Below are 19098 nucleotides of genomic sequence, written 5' to 3'. Positions count from 1 at the left end.
ATGTATTCCAAATTGCACGCTTTTCCTTACAGAGCACTACTTACTTTTGACCAGGGCCCCTGGGAAAATGATGCAATTTGGGATACACCCAGTGTCAGGGAAGTCGGTTGCTGAGACAACAGTCCAAGGAGCCACAGAAGAGGGAGACACACATCTCACTCCTTACGGCAGCACTCAGTCTGATTCCTCTCAGATAGAGAGGGAGGAGAAGAGGGTCGCCACTTTGCCATTTCTGCTACTGCTCTGTAAATAGTATGATGGTATTGGACATAAAATGTCACATTCTGCCGTAACCCTAATGCTCTATTCTTCAGTTTAAATTGATTGATGTTATTTTCAATAACTAAAATAAATGTGTGCTTTGATGTTTACTTTAAATGTATGTCTCCGGTAGAGTGGGAAAATATTGATTGAGAAAACAGGAAAAAAAAAACACACTAAATTGTATCGTAGTATATTGATATTTTATTAATATCCCTGTTCTTGAAGGATATCATGTACACCAAATATCTTTGGCAGTTAAGCGCATTCAATGCCTTAAGTAGCCAAAAACAGTCATTTGCTTTCACAAACACAACTACAAATAAAAATAACCACACAATAATGAACTGCATGTAAATAACATACAAAAATCCAATGCCTACTCAGTAGGTAAGAACAACATGTTGACTCCTGAATGCGTACATACTGTATTTACAGTTCAGTTATAAAAATATATATTATTTTGCTTACATTCTTGTGTAATCTGTGACCTCGGTTTCCTCCAAATTGCCCCTTAAAATCGCTCTTACATTCCATAAAAAAATACACTTCACACCTTAAGGCTACTAATCACAGAGTGATAAACAAAACATAGTTTTGTTTACTAAGCTTCAAAAAAGCCACCAAAACGTTTATAATGAAGAATGTTCATTATTTCATGGTGATAAAAAAAACAACATGGGAGATAGTACAAGTGGGTGATATATACAAAGCATAGAAACAAATGCGAGTGTTACAGTTAACATGCTCAAATACTTCATTGTTCTTCCCCAATAAAGTTGTCACACATTGTTACTACAAGAGAAAATATATTCAGAGAAACATGGTGCCATCAAGTTCAAATGATACCATGTAAAGAACGATAATAAGTCTAAAAGTAAGTCCAAGTAAGTCTAAATAAGGCTAATAAGTCTAAAAGTAAGTCTAATAAGTCTAAAAGTAAGTCTAAGTAAGTCTAAATAAGTCTAAAAGGATGAAAAATGAAACATGGCACATGTACACTATACATGGGGCTGTTTGCGTACCCATCAGTCTTTTAAAATTTCAGGTTGTCAGTATCAAAAGTACCACCAAAGCCCAATATTCTATGTTCTTTAGATCTCTGAAGACTCATTGAAGTACTGAGGTTGAGTTGAAGAGAGAAACAGTTCCCTTTCTATCCTCGGCCATCTCTCTCTGTCATGTTTCATGATCTTTAATCTCTGTATGGACACGGAGGGAGTAAAAGTGCATTTGAAAAGGTAACAATGTTCTTTCCTTCTTCTTTTCAAAAATAAAAATAAATGATAATTAAAGATATGAAAGTCTTAGCAGATATCAATGTTTTTTGGAGAGAGTGTGGACTGCAGTTTTGACTGAGGAGTGCCCACTTGGGAGATGTAAATGTTTGTGGGGGAGCCGTATGAGGTGGAAACCTGTGTCTGAAATGTACTGGAGGCTGAGGAGTACATGGTGTTGACTGATGGGGAGCCATAAGAGCTGTGCACTGGGGAGGAATAGCAGGAGGGCGCTGGGGAGGGGTATGAAGACAGCACTGGAGATGAGTAAGAGGAGTTAGGAGAGGGGTATGATGTGGAGGGGGAGGAGTACCCTGAGACTGGGGAGGGGATGGCCATGGGGGTGGGCCCTGCCTTCTCCACCTTTCTGTCCTTTGCCTGCCTCAGGTGGATCTTGGTGTGCCTTTTGCGCTCATCACTGCGGGCAAACTTGCGGCCGCAGATGTCGCAGGCGAAGGGCTTCTCGCCGGTGTGCGTGCGGATGTGTGTGGTCAGGTGATCGCTGCGGCTGAAGTTGCGCATGCAGATGCGGCACTGGAAGGGTCTCTGGCCCGTGTGGATGCGGATGTGGCGTGTCAGCTCATCTGAGCGGGAGAAACGGCGGTCGCACGTCTCCACGGGGCAGGCGTAGGGGCGCTCGTGGGGCGGGGTCTTGCACTGGCGGTTGGGGTACTTGCGCATGCGGTTGGGCTTAACCGGCGGAGACTGGTAGGAACCTTTACGATCCTGAGAGCCAGTCTGTGTGGCGAAAGCCTTGATGGTGGACAGGGGTGTGAGGGAGAGCTGCTGCTGGATGCTCTGAGACTGGAAAGGCTTCTGGTCGGGGGGAAGCAGGCTGATCTCACCCTGCTGATGGGGGAACAGGTAGTCTGGGATCATGGACAGAGCCATGTTGGAGGAGCAGGTCTTGCTGCTGGCGTAGGTGGGTGGTGGGTACTGGACTGAGGTGTTTGACGGGCTGGGGAAGGACTGGTTAGAGTCAGGGAAGAGGTTAGGGCTAACACTAGAATAGGTGGGTGCAGCTGAGTAGATTGGGTTGGAATCACCAATTTGGACAGAGCAGCTCATGGTGTGTGAGGAGGAGCTGACCGGAGCAGCAGAGGAGCACGGGGGAACTGAGGTGGGCGGTTGGGACATGCCTATCAGCCCACTGACCAGGCTGTATAATGGCTCTGCCCACAGGCTGTTGCTGCAGCTGGTTGCAGGCTCCAGAGTGAACCTCCCTGTGTAGGAGATGGAGGGCAGGCGAGGGGTTGAGTAGGTCTGGTCGATGAAAGACTTGTCACAGCCGATAGAGATGTCAGGTAATGTATCTGAAAGAACAACAACAACAAACAGTTAGCATTTAACAGCTGCCGTGTAAAAGCACATTTACATTTGCTGCAGATGGTAGCCCCCAATACTTTTTAGGATCCAGGGGGTGAGCATTGAAGAATCCAAGGAGCGAGTGCAGACAGTCTCATATTTCTCCCAAATGCATGTAAATTACACAATCAGTTAAATCATAGAACTATACTACATATTCATTCATTTATTATCATTTTTTGTTGCAAAAATGAAATCATCCAATCGTCAAAAAAAGACAAATACCGGTACAGCTCTATGCACAATAATAATAACACCTTTTAAAGCTATTTATAATTTATCCAAACATCTTAACATATTAATATTTTTTTGCATAGACTATGTCAGACCTCAAATGCAACCTCATAGATTATGCACATTTTCATGCATATTTCTGAATGAAACCATAAAGAGTTCACAGTTAGAGCAGCTCTTACCTCCATTCAGATGTTCGTATGAGTCTCCTGTTTCCCCGGTCCCAAAGCCTACACCTTCTGGTGTGGAGGCAGCCAGGAATGTGGTCCCTGCTGAGTGGAGCAACATCAGCTCCTCCAGCTTGGGGTAGCTGTCCATGGGAGAGTAGGGGAAGCCTAGTGGGTCTGATGTCTGCAGAGCTGAGAGGAGCATCTCTGTCTTGGCTGCAGCCATGGTACTGGTGCTGCCGGTGTTCTGGCTGTCTGGAGACAGAGTAGCTGGAGGTGGAGACGCTGCTCCTGCTTGTCTCAGGTGAGAGGAGATTACCAGCTGTCTTTAGAGGATAATTCTAAAGATGCTGCTACTGCTCTTGTTGAGGAAGATGGTCAGAGGAATCCAAAGGCTTTGCTGCTTTCAACTTGGTGTCTTTGCAAAAGGTCCCAGTCTTCAAAAATGATGTTGTGGTTCATTCATTCCAGAAGGGTAGGAATGAAAACATATATTTTTTTCTAATAATCCTGATGAGTGACTGTGATCAAGAATTAAGAAATATGTTGCTGTTGTGTTTTCCCTTTTGATTAATCTTTTATCTTTTAGTTCACGTGTTTGGTGTGTGCTAAAATAAGTTCTAAATTTGCCTACTATGGGGCTGTCTGCTCTGTAGCGTATTGACATGAGCTCTATTTGGCTCCGAGGACTGTTTCACTAGGCTGAGGATTCCACCGCTTTATAAAGCCTCCTGCCGTGACGTAAATGTCTAAATAAGGACTGGAGGAAAGCCATATTTAGGCAACGCAGTGGAGTACACGGAAGGTTTGTCAGAGTAAATGCGGAGAGCGGGAGACTGTTTATCCAAATATTTTTTTTAAATCTGATATTTCACACGGTGCATATTATAACAAAAGTAGTATATATATATATAGAAATAAGAGACGGCCGCTGCTGTTTTGCCGTGGTTTTCGGAATAAATGCAGTTTTCCTATCTATACAGCGCACCGCCATTGCCGGAAACCTCGGCTATGACATGCCATATAAGGTCGTCCCTTCACACGAACCGGTTCCGGTGGGTTTCCACTTCCTTGCTCTTATTAGGAGTTTCCAGTGCTAATTCTGATCAGGGCTCGGCAATAAATGTGCGAGACCTGCTCAAATCCAGCACGATTTGAGACAATAACTATAATGTCTGCACCCAATTACATTTTCTCAAACAATGTCACAAAATGTTGAGTGGAAATTAATGTATATAGCCTACATATACATATATATTTACATACACATATACACACATATACATATATTATTGAATAAAGCTCAGATTGTCCCGAAAGTAACATAACGACGCCTGATGGTATAGCGTCGTTATGTTACTTTTGGGACAATATGAGCTTGATTCAATAAGTGTCCATTTATTTCAATGGCCGCAAACATTCTTACTTCCACTATATTTCAATATATCTTCAGAGCTAGACTCACTCCTCAATGCAAGATGGTTTGCGATACGTTGTGCAAGATGGTTTGGCAAACCATGTGTTCTGGGCACTAATCAAACTGTACCCTATGCTCTTGCATGACGCTGTTCATTATGGAAGATTTGTAGGTTGCACAAAAAAATGTCACTATATTGTGAGCTATTTCACTAGACCTTTGGTCATAAACTTTCTCTCTGCGCTATTGGTCATAAAGGCCAAAGCCAACTCCGCTGCCTATGGGGTATTTCTTATTCAATACAGGGGAGTCTCTTTCTCGGCTCTACCTTCTTATTGGACACTATCTAGGCTACGGGAGCTATTTTTAAGACAGCAATATTCTGGTTAGGTTAGAAAGTGACGCTGGGTTGCCCCACGTTTGGGACTCGAACAGTGCAGGACTTCCAGAAAGCGCAAGGAGACAACTTTATTGCAAGGTTTAGCTATATCATTTAGTAAAATGTTCTTATTTGAACACACAAGTAAGAGTGATCGATCCAATAGAGATGTGTTCAGTTCTGCCAGTTCTGTTCTTTGTGGCGGGTTCTCTGAAGTCAAGACAGGCGCAACAAAGCCCTCGACGCAGTGATAACTCTACTGAGCATGCTCCCTATTTCAATCTGCGTATCTGGGTCGGAGGTTCTGGCAGACTTTCTTGATTTCGTATTAGCGATGATAAACTAGGACAAAACTGATCTGTCACATCATGCCATCACATGTTTGATGGTGCTTCATGAAATGAGAAAGAAGAAGTGAGAGATTGGCAGGTTTACCTGGGTCAGTGAGTCGGCTACGCAGTGCGAGAGGGGCTATAGGCTGCTACGTGACTGGGTTTGGAGATCACTGGTTGTTATGTAATTTGTCCTACTTTATGACTCTGTTTCAATCCAGGGATTAAAATGCACCCCGGATAGCACTAACCCTTGCCAATTGAAGGAAAATAGCTATGTTGTTTCTTTTTTTATTGTTCACATTTTTGGGGAAGCATGGCTTACTTTGGCAACCATGAATAATATACACCTTTGTGAAGTAGGCCTAATGATAATCACTGAATGTCATAACAGTTCTGGTGTTTGTAACAGATGTCTCTTTGCTTTCATCAAATGTTTTGAAGTAATTTGTTCGACAATCAGATAAAAGCATCATGACTGTATTTACTATTAGACTCATAAAAATGTTAGTTCACTAATAAAGGCTCCCCGGAAATGTCACAGTAGAAGAAAAAAAAACTTTTCCTTGACAGAATAATTAATTATTCTCCTCATTTGACTGTGCATGTTAGGCAAATCTTACTTTTACCACTCCCTAAATTGTTGAATGTTTTAGCAGCAGCCAATGACTAGCAGTTTCTTACTGGCATAAATACTGATTATTGACATAATATTTTTGAGTTAACGTAACAAATCAACATTAAAGGTGCAATATGCAGAAATCACTCCGCCATTTCCTGGTTGTTAAAATTCAAATAATTCTCATAATATAAGTTTTTGTGACTAAACAAGCAATGTATAAGAGTAGAGAATCATTGTACAATCTAAACTACTGTGAAATATCTTTTCAATAACCAAATATATTGTATTTTCAGCTGGGTGAAGCTGGTGTACAAAACCAAAAGTAAAAGATGCAAAAATGAAACTTAACAGCATGCCGCTTCTTAAACTTGTTTTCAATGACAATGAAAGATCTATAGTCCACATTTCTATGTGAATTTGGTTCAGGTCACCCAAAAAAAGTAGATATTGCCGCTCTACACCTAGTAAACAATTAATGGTAATTCATGGTAACTTCATAAACAATTAATTTCGACACAGAGTTTATTTGAAACATGCTGAAATTTTGGCTATTATTATTTTATTATTTTATTTAACTAGGCAAGTCAGTTAAGAACAAATTCTTATTTACAATGACGGCCTACCCGGGCCAAAGTCTAATCCGGACGACGCTGGGCCAATTGTGCGCCGCCCTATGGGACTCCCAATCACAGCCAGTTGTGATACAGCCTGGAATCAAACCAGCGTCTGTAGTGACACCTCTAGGACGGAGATGCAGTACCCTAGACCGCTGCGCCACTCCGGAGTCCTATTAAAAGGGACAGGCGGCACTTTGAGACTTGATGTTTAATTGAGGTTTTACGGTAGTCATTTTGTTAAATTATATTGTGGTGGCTAGGGGAAAATATTATGTGATAGCCTACTGTTTCTTACAACACCAACAGCTAATGTTATTACAGCAGTCATTACAGTTGCGCAGTATGACCATCTCATGCTTCATACTTTTTCAGTGATTGAATTTTCTCTGTTGTGGAGACAGCAAATAAATATGTGAGTAAATGTTGCTTTTGGCAATGGATTTGTGATAGTCTTCTGAATAGTCAGCAGCTATTAAGTCAAATGATCCAGGCTAGTATCTCAGATAAGAGATGGGAAAAACGGAAGGTCATCCACCATTTTAAGAGTTATAAAAATAAAATACATACAGGGTGTGATCCACCAGTAAATTGTTGTTGTATTTTCCTCTTGTGGTTTGGTGGAGGCGGGAAACCCCTCCCCTCCCTCCCTCTCCTCTCCTCAGCATCAGTGTGTGTCCCCCATGGCATGGCCCACGCAGTACAGCAGATAAGAGAGAGAGGAATGCTTCCCTCCCTGACAGGGCTTCTCCCTACTGCAGGCTTACCCTTGCCTCCTCTCCCCCTCTTCCCTCTCGCACCCTTACTCTCCTTGCTCAGCAGCTGATATGTAATTAATCCCTGGTCCCTCGCTGAAAGTGAAAGAGGGCGAGAGAGAGAGAGAAAGGGAGAGTGCTCCCCTCATCTCTGCTGCACAGGCCTGTACTGTCTCCACGTCACTCTCTCAGCTGAGCACATCTTGCCATCATTATTAAGGTTTTTACAACATGACACAGGTGATAGTTGTGTCATGGCCAACACAGGTTTTGTCATTGTGCACGCACACTCAGACGGACAGACACACACACATACATACACACATACATATACACACAACCACACACAGAGATACAGGGCCTTCGGAAAGTATTGAGACCCCTTGACTTTTTCCACATTTTGTTACGTTACAGCCATATTCAAAAATTTATAAAATCGTTTTTTCCCTCATCAATCGACACACAATACCCCATAATGATGAAGCAGAAAAAGTTTTGAAATTTTTGCAAATTTATTACAAATAAAAAACAAAAATATTTCATTTACATTAGTATTCAGACCCTTTACTCAGTACTTCGTTGAAGTTCCTTTGGCAGTGATTACAGCATCGAGTCTTCTTAGGTATGACGCTACAAGCTTGGTAGACCTGTATTTGGGGAGTTTCTCCTATTCTTCTCTGCAGATCCTCTCAAGCTCTGTCAGGTGGATGGGGAGCGTTGCTGCACAGCTATTTTCAGGTCTCTCCAGAGATGTTCGATCGGGCTCTGGCTGGACCACTCAAGTACTTTTAGAGACTTGTCCCAAAGCCACACCTGCGATGTCTTGGCTGTGTGCTTGTGGTCATTGTCCTATTGGAAGATGAACCTTTGCCCCAGTCTGAGGTCCTGAGCACTCTGTAGCATGTTTTCATCAAGGATCTTTCTGTACTTTGCTCCGTTCATCTTTGCCTCGATCCTGACTAGTCTCTCTGTCCCTCACACTGAAAAAAATCCCCACAGCATGATGCTGCCACCACTATGCTTCTCCATAGGGATGGTGCCAGGTTTTATCCAGACGTGGCGCTTGGCATTCAGGCCAAAATGTTTAATCTTGGTTTCATCAGACCAAAGAATCTTGTTTCTCATGGTCTGAGAGTCTTTAGGATCCTTTTGGAAAACTCCAAGTGGGCTGTCATTTGCCTTCTACTGAGGAGTGGTTTCCATCTGGCCACTCTACCATAATGGCCTGATTGGTGGAGTACTGCAGAGATGGTTGTCCTTCTGGAAGGTTCTTCCATCACGACAGAGGAACTCTGTCAGAGTGACCTAGGCCCTTCTCCCCCGATTGCTCAATTTGGCTGGGCGGCTGAGCCTTGGTGGTTCCAAACTTCTTCCATTTAAGAATGATGGAGGCCACTGTGTTCTTGGGGACCTTCAATGCTGCAGAAATGTTTGGATACCCTTCCCCAGATCTGTGCCTCGACACGGTCCTGTCTCGGAGCTCTCCGGACAATTCCTTCGACCTCATGGCTTGGGTTTTGTTCTGTCATTGTGTGTAGATTGCTGAGGATTTTTTTGAATTCATTCCATTTTTGAATAAGGCTGTAACGTAACAAAATGTGGAAAAATTCAAGGGGTCTGAATACTTTCTGAAGGCACTGTATATGTTGTCCATATTCTGCAGTTCTACCTAAAACACATGAACATCAGTCAGACTAGACCTGTGTGTAGTGTGTTTGCATTGGCTGAGCTACAGTATGTCACCATGTCGGCAGCTATGAAACTATTCCCATTAAAATTGCTTGCACTGGGGGTAGATTCACTATGCAAGAAATACATGAACATAGGCCTATATAATCACTTCAAATGGTTGCCATAGTGAGGGAGTCTCCAAGGTATCCATGTCGTATACTCAGGATATTTTCCTTAATGGAAATCTATTTCGAACCCATCGTAAATAAGCCCTCGTAAATAAGTTCGCCTCCCAATGATGATCATTAAGGATAATTGCAAACATAACACATTATTGATCAATGCTACAAAGAGAACAGAAGTGACAAGGAAAGCAGATACACAGTGTGAGATCATTTTGCATCCCATATAATCTTATCTCAAAATTGTACATATCTTCTTTAGATTACTGTACCAGAGTTCACAAAACAGGAAGTGGTGATGTTTCCTGCTCTCCATGATGTCACAGCGGGGTGCCAGGCCAGAGTCAAATTCTGAACACAGCCTTTTTCCTTTCACTCTCACAAACACAGCTTCCTTTCACTCTTTCAATCACAACTGAGCTTTCAGATTACACATCTCTTGATTGTTCTATTTCTCAACATGTAATCTCCCAACGCGGGCCAAGTGATTTCTCTGCCTTATTTTTTGTAGTCTTTGTGAAATTCTTGTGATGACAATTCAAGGAAACAAACAGCCACATATTGGAAAGAAAGAGAGGTTGCTAAACTGTAACGGGGTCGGGTTAATAGACTTCCAGTTAATTCATTTGAGATTTCTATTGATTGAATTATGGACATGCCTTTGGATGTAATTGTAGGTTTTGTGTTCTTTCATTATTCACACTGTGTTGTCAATGATTTATCTGTTGTTAGCAAAGAATACACAGTGGGAACTCAAAAGTCAAATATACATTTCACCGATTATTCACAAAGTTGAGATCAGAAAAGCCCTGTGACAAATGCAATCAGATTATTACTGGTCCTATTTAGGGGATGTCTGATTATTACTGGTCCTATTCAGGGGATGTCTGATTATTCCTGGTCCTATTCAGGGGATGTCTGATTCTTACTGGTCCTATTCAGGGGATGTCTGATTCTTACTGGTCCTATTCAGGGGATGTCTGATTCTTACTGGTCCTATTCAGGGGATGTCTGATTCTTACTGGTCCTATTCAGGGGATGTCTGATTATTACTGGTCCTATTCAGGGAATGTCTGATTCTTACTGGTCCTATTCAGGGAATGTCTGATTCTTACTGGTCCTATTCGGGGGATGTCTGATTATTACTGGTCCTATTCTGGGGATGTCTGATTATTACTGGTCCTATTCAGTCTGACTGGATGAGTGCTATTCACACAAAGAAAGAAATACCTCCACATTGTTTATCATCACACAGGCCCAGTAAAGACCATGTGAATTACTAAAGAGGGAGAGAGTCTTGCAGCTCTATCAAGGAGGCCATAATGTGGGTGAGCTGCCTCAGTGAATCACACAGACCAGGGTTTACTCTATATACAGTATGTTAGCCAGTGGCTTGTGGTCAGTCTCTACTTTACAGCAGTTCCCCCCAGGCCGGGACTGATTAATGGCCAGCATAACACAGCGCTGCATCTCGATGTAAACACTAGCCTTCTACACAGTTCTAGAACTACACATGGTTGTTCATTTATAAGGTCCGCATGTATCACTTGAATAATGATCTCCTTGATTTCCATCTATATTATGTCAGTGTTTGCATACTCAAATATGAATACTCACATTCATATTTACATGTTTCCTATCTCATTTTCAATAAGGTTTGCCATTATTATTCCTGGCTATGCCATTGTATCAAATGATGTCTGTACACTGACTATAATAGCTGTAAGGTTTGTTAATCAATGAGTGATCACTCAGTTATCAGAGTTTTACAGTTCTCACATGTGCCGTGCCCAGATGAGAGGCCAGGGTTTGTTCCCCATCAGAGGAAGGCAGCAATAGACACTCAGTTCCCAGCTACAATTGACCTCCTTTCAGAGGTGAAATGATATCAATCTTAAACATGTTAGCCTCCCCTTCCTTCACTTTTAATGCCTTTTCTTTTCATGCATTCAGTGATAATACACTTTACTACCGATGGCCAGCTCTGTGTTGGTCACTGGGTCTATATATAGGGATCATTCTTTCCTCTGAGAACTTTGACAGGGAGAGAGTGAAAGAGTGCAGTGTGTGTGTGTGTGTGTGTGTGTGTGTGTGCTCACTCTAGCTAGCATTTGGTCCTTTCTGGCATGCAGACGGTTGAACTCGCCCAGCTACTAGGCTGGTCTCTCTAGTATCATTCTTACGTATATTCCTCCACTCCCCATACCTCCGGAAGCATCTCCTATTATAGAAACAGAGGCGGATTCTCTCTTTCCCTCTGGCTCTGAGAGGCCTTTCACAAACTTAATTGAAACAATCACTTCACATGGCATGAAGAATTCCCACCAAAGCTGAAAAAGAAAGCTTGAAAATAACAGAATATACACAACTGTCACATTATGCAAAACACATGCCAAAGGGTAGCCAAGTGCACGACCGAAGCAGTTCTGTAAATATCTCTCAAAGATTGTTGAATAATAGAGCTTTTTGTTAAATGCTCTATTTTAAGACCCTATCATCCTGTTATTTTTGTGGTTGGCTGACACATTTAGACCCCCACAAGGCAAGTGACACTGCTCAGGGTAAAACAGTTGTGGTTTAACTTGAATGATTTCTCATGTAATGACAAGAATAGACAAACTGTAAATATCTGTATAGTGTTTCCATATAGCGAGAACACAGCATGTGTGTGGGCTTTTTGTTTTTGGATGAATGGCGTTGTCGTGTGTATACTTCCTACTTCTTTTTTTCTGCATTCTGAACAACCTCATGTGGGTTTTGAAGCTCAATCGCAGTGTCACACTAAGATAAAAGCCTTTAATCCTTAGACAATGTGGCCTACATTTACAGGATGCCTTTATTCTGTATGATCAGGGAGAAATGGTGCACTCCTCTTGAACTCTCGTGAATAGTTGTCTTAGATGGCCCCCGGAAAGCATAAGGACATGAAGTTATACAATACTGCCAGAGATAGAACTTTCCAAATCCTATCTATTCTATGAGATCCAATAAAGAAAAGCAAATGACAGTACAATACATCTGTATTTACTATGTCACATAGTGTATTGGATATGAAAGTCTCTAAAATCACTTCTAAATAGGATTATTCTAGTCAAGTTATAAACTTGTGTGTAATATGTATAGAATATCAGTGAGTTTGGACATCGCAACACAATAGATGTAGCCTTTGTTGGCCTAGAACAGCACCGCTGGTCTTTGAACTGTAAGGGAGAGTTTAGCACAAAAATACATTCAGCATCACTCTGTCAAGGGAAATATAGTATTCTATACAATACAGATATCTACATGTATTACTAGATGTTGTGTATCCCTGGAAATAATCCGAATTTATGTAAACATTACAGTTTTAGAAACATAGCATGTCCAAAAAAAAAGGTGTCTCTTGGCACAACTTACCCTGGGTATGGGGTAAGTTGAGCTGTGGGACAAGGTAAGATAAGCCGCCTACAAATGTATGTACTGAATGAAATATTACCACAACCTTTTTAAAAATGTGTATCATTATTTCCCAAACACATTCACAATCACTTTAAAATATATATTTTTTAATTAAGCATATTTTAACATATGCTTAACACCTAACAAACACTTTGTACTTCAAAAAAACACTTTTAACATAACCGAGGCCCTGTTGTTACCTCATATCCTAATGATAATGCATTGCATTACGCCTAGCCATTGGCAGCGGCAGGTAGCCTAGTGGTTAGAGCATTGGGCCAGTAACCGAAAGTTTGCTGGATTGAATCCCCGAGCTGACACGTTAAAAATCTGTTGTTCTGCCCCTGAACACGGCAGTTAACCCCCTGCTCCTTGGTAGGCTGTTATTGTAAATAAGAATTTGTTCTTAACTGACTTGCCTAAGTTAAACTATTAAATATTTTGTCAATTGATACATTTTGTATATGGTTTCCAATAAAAATGGGTGGCTCAACTTACCCCTTTGGCTCAACTTACCCCTTTGGCTCAATTTACCCCTTTGGCTCAATTTACCCCACTCTCCACTATACAGTCATGCCCAGTTTACTTGCAGGTGCCTACTCACTGTTTCCATGAGAAGAAGCAGTTCAGTCTGCAATGACGATAACTTCCCCCTGAAGCCCACCCTCACCATACAAACTATATTAATCCTATGCTACAGTACAGATTTGATCCACCTGCACTGGAACATGAGTGGGGCTGAGGTGTGATGCTGACACATACGGCTAACCTCAACAGCCCACCCAAACCAGGTCTAAAATGTAATGTTAGGCCTGACCTGACCACAGCACTCCTCTCCTGAAACTCTCTCTTGCAGACACACATTTCCACAAGTCAGATCAGACCTTTAGCAGCATCATTATTGTAAACACGACTGGTCCCAATATAACCTCATTTCTGACGAGTAAATTGCTGGGGGTGGATTAGATAGACAATGATCTCACATGATGCCTGCCGGTCTTGGCCTTTTCCAGTAGAGCGGGTCACTTCTGTTTAAAATCATCTCTGAGCTAAATGTCAGTGACACCATCTCTATTTGCTGGAGATTCAAACACTGAGTCTCAAACACTGTGTCTCGATGAAGGTATCATGTTTATGAATGCCATTGTAAATACGACCGGTAAAATCATGTCACACAAGCAATTAACAAAGGTGTATGGAGATGTATGCTCAATACAAAAGTATAACCAACTCATCACAGTTCTTGCCACAAAAATGGAACAGGCAATTACTTTGTCAACCTCCAATGAAAAACCATGCATGGCTTACAATGAGTATCAGTTTCACTTCAAGGAAAATTCCACCCATAAATGATATTTGGTTATTTGTTTCATTAGTCCATTGTTGATATAGTCCCAAAATGATTTGCATGGCAACAATAAAGTTTTCAAGATATATAACTTTCAAAAAACAGACATACAGCCTCGTATGATTCATTTTGCAAAACGCGGCATCATATGATTGCTGTCATGCAAAATAGGACAATAACATAATAATGTTATTTGATTCATATTCTCCAATTCTATCTGCTAATTTCATGTATTTTTTTTTACGTTTAAAAAACACTGTCTCGGGATATGGCTCTACTGTGCTGTTTGTCACGTCTTGAAAATAAGTAGATATAATGATTCTCTTTTATTAAAGGGAAGTGTGGTTTCATATATATTTCCACATTAGTTGGAATGATACTGTGAAATTGTGAAAATTATGATAATGCGCTTTTAATGTAAGGACTGTTTGAAAAGACTGCCTGAAATGTCAGCTTGTAAGTTAAAAAAGACCAGTAACAAAGAGAGTTTGCCCTCCTCTCTGCCAAAGGCAGCTAGATTTAAGGTCACACATTCCTCCCATTAGGCCCCTCTCTCAGTCCACTCCCAAACAGTCATAGCAAAATTCTTGCTTGAGATATTGCATTCATTTTTGACCATTTCAATTTAAAACAATCACAGTAAGGTACCTACTTTACCGAACTGTAACATACCGTTATAACAACCATGTGCTTTTGAAACAGATCAAATGATATTTCTGGTATTTTCTTTCACTCCTGTTTTTCTTTTGTCGCTATGGTCACATAGCGACAAAAGGCAGTGTAGCCTAGTGGTTAGAGCATTGGACTAGTAACCGAAAGGTTGCAAGTTCAAATCCCCGAGCTGACAAGGTACAAAATCTGTCGTTCTGCCCTTGAACAGGCAGTTAACCCACTGTTCCTAGGCCGTCATTGAAAATAAGAATTTGTTCTTAACTGACTTGCCTAGTTAAATAAAGGTAAAATAAAATTACAGTCTAGAAACTTCGAGGGTACTTTCTTTCTCTCCCCTGGGCTCCACACCAACCTCTCTTCATCATACTAGCGATGTGAACTTGTAGGTGCGGAGGCTTAGATATTTCACATTACATTCAATGTACTATAATATGTCTTATTCAGAAACCACAATGTGACAAGGCAATGGATTTCACAGTGGTCTCGATTAAATCTCCAATCCATTAAATCATTTGGAAAGACAGGAGCTTATAATTGATGATTTCATACTTTTTACTTGCTTATTGAAGCAATGGTCAATCGTCATAGTAGATTTAGATTCCCAGAGCTAGAACACAGTGAGTCATTGTGGACATGGTCCATTGCCCCCTGTACTAATATGACATGGCATTGAAGGGTGGGAAATAACCACAATGATAAACCACAACACTTGTCAAATCTCCTCATAGCCATGCAGACTTGATCTAATGACTGACGTCCATGACAAATTGGTTTGTAATAGATCTTCAGTATGATATCATTTGTGCACAGGCCAACTATAAAGATGGGGATCCGTCTGGCTGATTTATACATTTTGTCACAACCACAATCAATCAATCAATCAAATGTATTTATAAAGCACTTTTTACATCAGCCGATGTCACAAAGTGCTATACAGAAACCCAGCAATGCAGATGTAGAAGCACGGTGGCTAGGAAAAACTCCCTAGAAAGGCAGGAACCTAGGAAGAAACCTAGAGAGGAACCAGGCTCTGAGGGGTGGCCAGTCCTCTTCTGGCTGTGCCGGGTGGAGACTATAACAGAACATGGCCAAGATGTTCAAATGTTCATAGATGACCAGCAGGGTCATATAATAATAATCACAGTGGTTGTAGAGGGTGCAACAGGTCAGCACCTCAGGAGTAAATGTCAGTTGGCTTTTCATAGCAGAGACAGTAGGTGCGGTAGAGAGAGAAAGTCGAAAACAACAGGTCTGGGACAAGGTAGCACGTCCGGTGAACAGGTTAGGGTTGAGGTGAGGCTGTATATACTGGCTGTATATACTGGAGGCTGCGACAGGAGGGGTCGGGAGACACCTTTATATTTTATTCTATTAGCTTGTCTTCAGTTTCAAGAATCACTATTGGGTTCATGTTAAAAAAGTGACAATATTTTGAAGAGAGTTTTTCTAATAAAGAGAAGAAGTGATAGTCAGGGCTAATCCCAAACTGCTCCACAAAAACACCTCAAAACTCACAGGGCTGTTGTCGTCTTTACCCTCTGCAGTATTTGTGTGTCTTCGAGAGCCATTATACACATGACATAGACTGACCAGGTGAAATAATGATCCCTTATGGATGTCACTTGTTAAATCCACTTCGATCAGTGTAGATGAAGGGCTGTAAGACAGGTCAAGTAAGGATTTTTAAGACTTGAGACAATTGAGACATGGATTGTGTTTGTGTGCAATTCAGAGGGTGAATTGGCGAGACAAAGGATTTAAGTGCCTTTGAACGGGGTATGGTAGAATCTGACAGGTTTGTGTCAAGAACTGCAATTCTGCTGGGTTTTTCATGTTCAACAGTTTCCCTTGTGTTTCAAGAATGGACTGGTCCACCACCCAAAGTATATCCAGCTAACTTGACACAACTATGGACATTATTGTTTTGTACACTCAGTGTATTTTCTTAAATTGCATTTTGCATGTTCACTACCACATCTCTGAAAGCAGCTGATGCACAGATGTAGCCAGCCTCCTGGTTCTGCAACCATACTGAATCCCATGTGGGAACCATTGATTTACTGAGTGTAACATCATTAAAACTTGAAATGAAACCTTTATGTACCAGGGACACAGTCATTTGTAGAGTGGTTGAAAATACCAGGTCCAGCCATCCTACCGATTGCCTAAGAATACATTTCAGTAGAGCTTGATAATGACATCTGGAGGATGACATTCATTATTAAAACCTAAGAAAATGACTCAAATCTTTCACCTCTTATTCAACTAGCAATGTACATTGATTCACCAGTGTCACCAGTTACCTTAGGATTTCCACTTTTGTATTCATGGGAATTCAGTGGCTAAATATCACTCTGAAGGAGTTTGTCCTAAAGGAAATGTAACATGTTCAGGGATGGTGCAAGATGCTGTAATATCAACCACATAATGCAGCCCAGGCTGTTTTAAATAGTGGCTGCTCAATAAATCCCAAAATATCATGATTGTTAATGAGTTATTAAGACAACATTTAGGTCAATAAACTTCCTTTACATACAATTTCTACAGGCACACAGTGCACAGAGACAGTGCTAAAAATGTATGTTCACATGTATGTTTAAGGAGGACACTCTTGCAGTTGCGTTATCCTGGAGGCTGAGGATTTTTGTAGCCCCTCGAGGTGGGGATGCATTCCTGGCCTTTTTCCTAGCTGGAATATTTTTTCAGAGGGAACTAATACAGTGACAGCTCCCCCTACAGGTTTATTGGTGTACTTTTATAGGGGTGATACAATGGGTTCGAATTGAGCGTATTAATCATCTCCAATTGAAATGGTCGGAGTTCAGTTGTTTTCCGTATATCCAATATCCTCCCTTATCAATTTGGAAGCCAAAAGTTTTGTTTGGATTGTCAATAGCACTTGACGTGCTTCTTGATTGAGCCTTTTCGTTATAAACAACATATGGATTGTTGACCATTACGTTTACTTGAAATGCTGATATGAATTGCCTCTCTGCAGATGCTCATGTGTCCTTATGTCTGATATTCAGGGCCTGGGACTCCCAGTTTCCGTGGAAACAGTAAAGGTTACTCAACTCAAAACACTACAGCTGTGCAAGTGGGCAGAGGAGCTAAAGCTGGCGTTAGTTGATGACGGCTCTTCTAACGATGTTAGGTTTAAAATTAATTACACAACATTCATGCGCATGACATTTTATGGAACTGCACTCGTCTTGACACTGTTTTAAATTAGTTTTATATTTTTGAATCAGACAATTGGTCCAGTGTGATGACATTGGGCTCCGTTCAATCACACTCACATTACAGTATTTACAACATGCAAGATATTGTTGAAGCTTATTGTTACATGTCCATGATTGCAAGGAGCCAGGGACAGTAGTAGAAACTCATTAATGTTGCAAAATGCAGGAATGATTGAACGCAGCTAATATTTCTGCTCTTACCATTATCATGTAAATCCTCTCCCCACTATGACAGACGATGCAGCTATTATTCTCAGACGATAAACTTGCAGTATGGAAAAGTGGGCAATGCTTTGTAACTTGCACGCTAGGTGTACAAGCCTCTGTGACAACAAACTGCATAAAACATGCACACATTGGGAGATGTGGAAAGGGAAAATAAACAAGCTGATGTATATTCCAACGACACCATGAGCAGAGAGAGCGAGAAGGGCCCAGGGGAGAGTGCTCATGAAGTGCAGTGGGTCTGGAGGACAGCTTGACTGCCAGAGGTGACAGAAGAGAGGTCACTGTTACTGATGACTGGAGTATACAGGCCAAGGGTGGAGTAATGCTTTTAGAATAAACCCTATCTGCTTATATATCCTACGAACCCCCCCACTGCCACCCTCACCCCTTCATATCTCCAAACATGGTTTCTATTCTGGTCAGGCGGAGGATCCTCTTTGGAGGGGATAGCAGAGGGGCAATGTGCGATGTGGCGCGTCCTGGTCGTTAGGCGTTTCGGCTGCAGCACTTGACTGATGTGAGGAGACAGAGGAGCGGCGAGCGGGGCTCCAGTATGACAGCGGCCACCAGAGGTCCTTTGTGCTAGCCGTTCCTCGTCTCTTCCTCTCTGGAACCATTCAGATACCCTAATTCGATTACGAGCCAGACCTAGGCTACAGAATAGAGGTCCTGTGATCTGAGCTCTGCTGTGTCTAACACAGGGTCAGAGGGTCACTGCTGGCAGAAAGCTGGGAGCAGCAAGGCCATGGAAGAATCCTGCAACCGTACTCATATTAAGGCCTCAGGAGTCTAAGGTCCCCATTGCACATTTGAATCCATCTAATTATGTCTGAAAGTGTTATCTGGTCCTGTGGCGTGTTCAGCAGCCTCTGAACCAATGCATGGTCACCTCAT

At 41.6% G+C, this 19098-nt stretch overlaps 1 protein-coding gene across 1 annotated transcript; it reads right to left on the bottom strand.

Moving 5' to 3' along the window:
- Nucleotides 1–442: 442 nt before the first annotated feature.
- LOC109893008 (early growth response protein 1-like) lies at nt 443–4141 on the bottom strand. Its single transcript, XM_020485983.2, has 2 exons — nt 3320–4141; nt 443–2851 (listed from the first exon to the last, which is right to left on the bottom strand). The coding sequence occupies exons 1-2, from the start codon at nt 3528–3530 to the stop codon at nt 1569–1571; spliced, it is 1494 nt and encodes a 497-aa protein (XP_020341572.1). The 5' UTR covers nt 3531–4141; the 3' UTR covers nt 443–1568.
- Between the last annotated feature and the right edge of the window lie 14957 nt (nt 4142–19098).

Source organism: Oncorhynchus kisutch, linkage group LG6 (assembly GCF_002021735.2).
Source record: "Oncorhynchus kisutch isolate 150728-3 linkage group LG6, Okis_V2, whole genome shotgun sequence".
Taxonomy (NCBI): domain Eukaryota; kingdom Metazoa; phylum Chordata; class Actinopteri; order Salmoniformes; family Salmonidae; genus Oncorhynchus; species Oncorhynchus kisutch.
The sequence above is the reverse complement of the archived record's forward strand: the minus strand, read 5'-3'. Positions and strand labels throughout refer to the sequence as shown.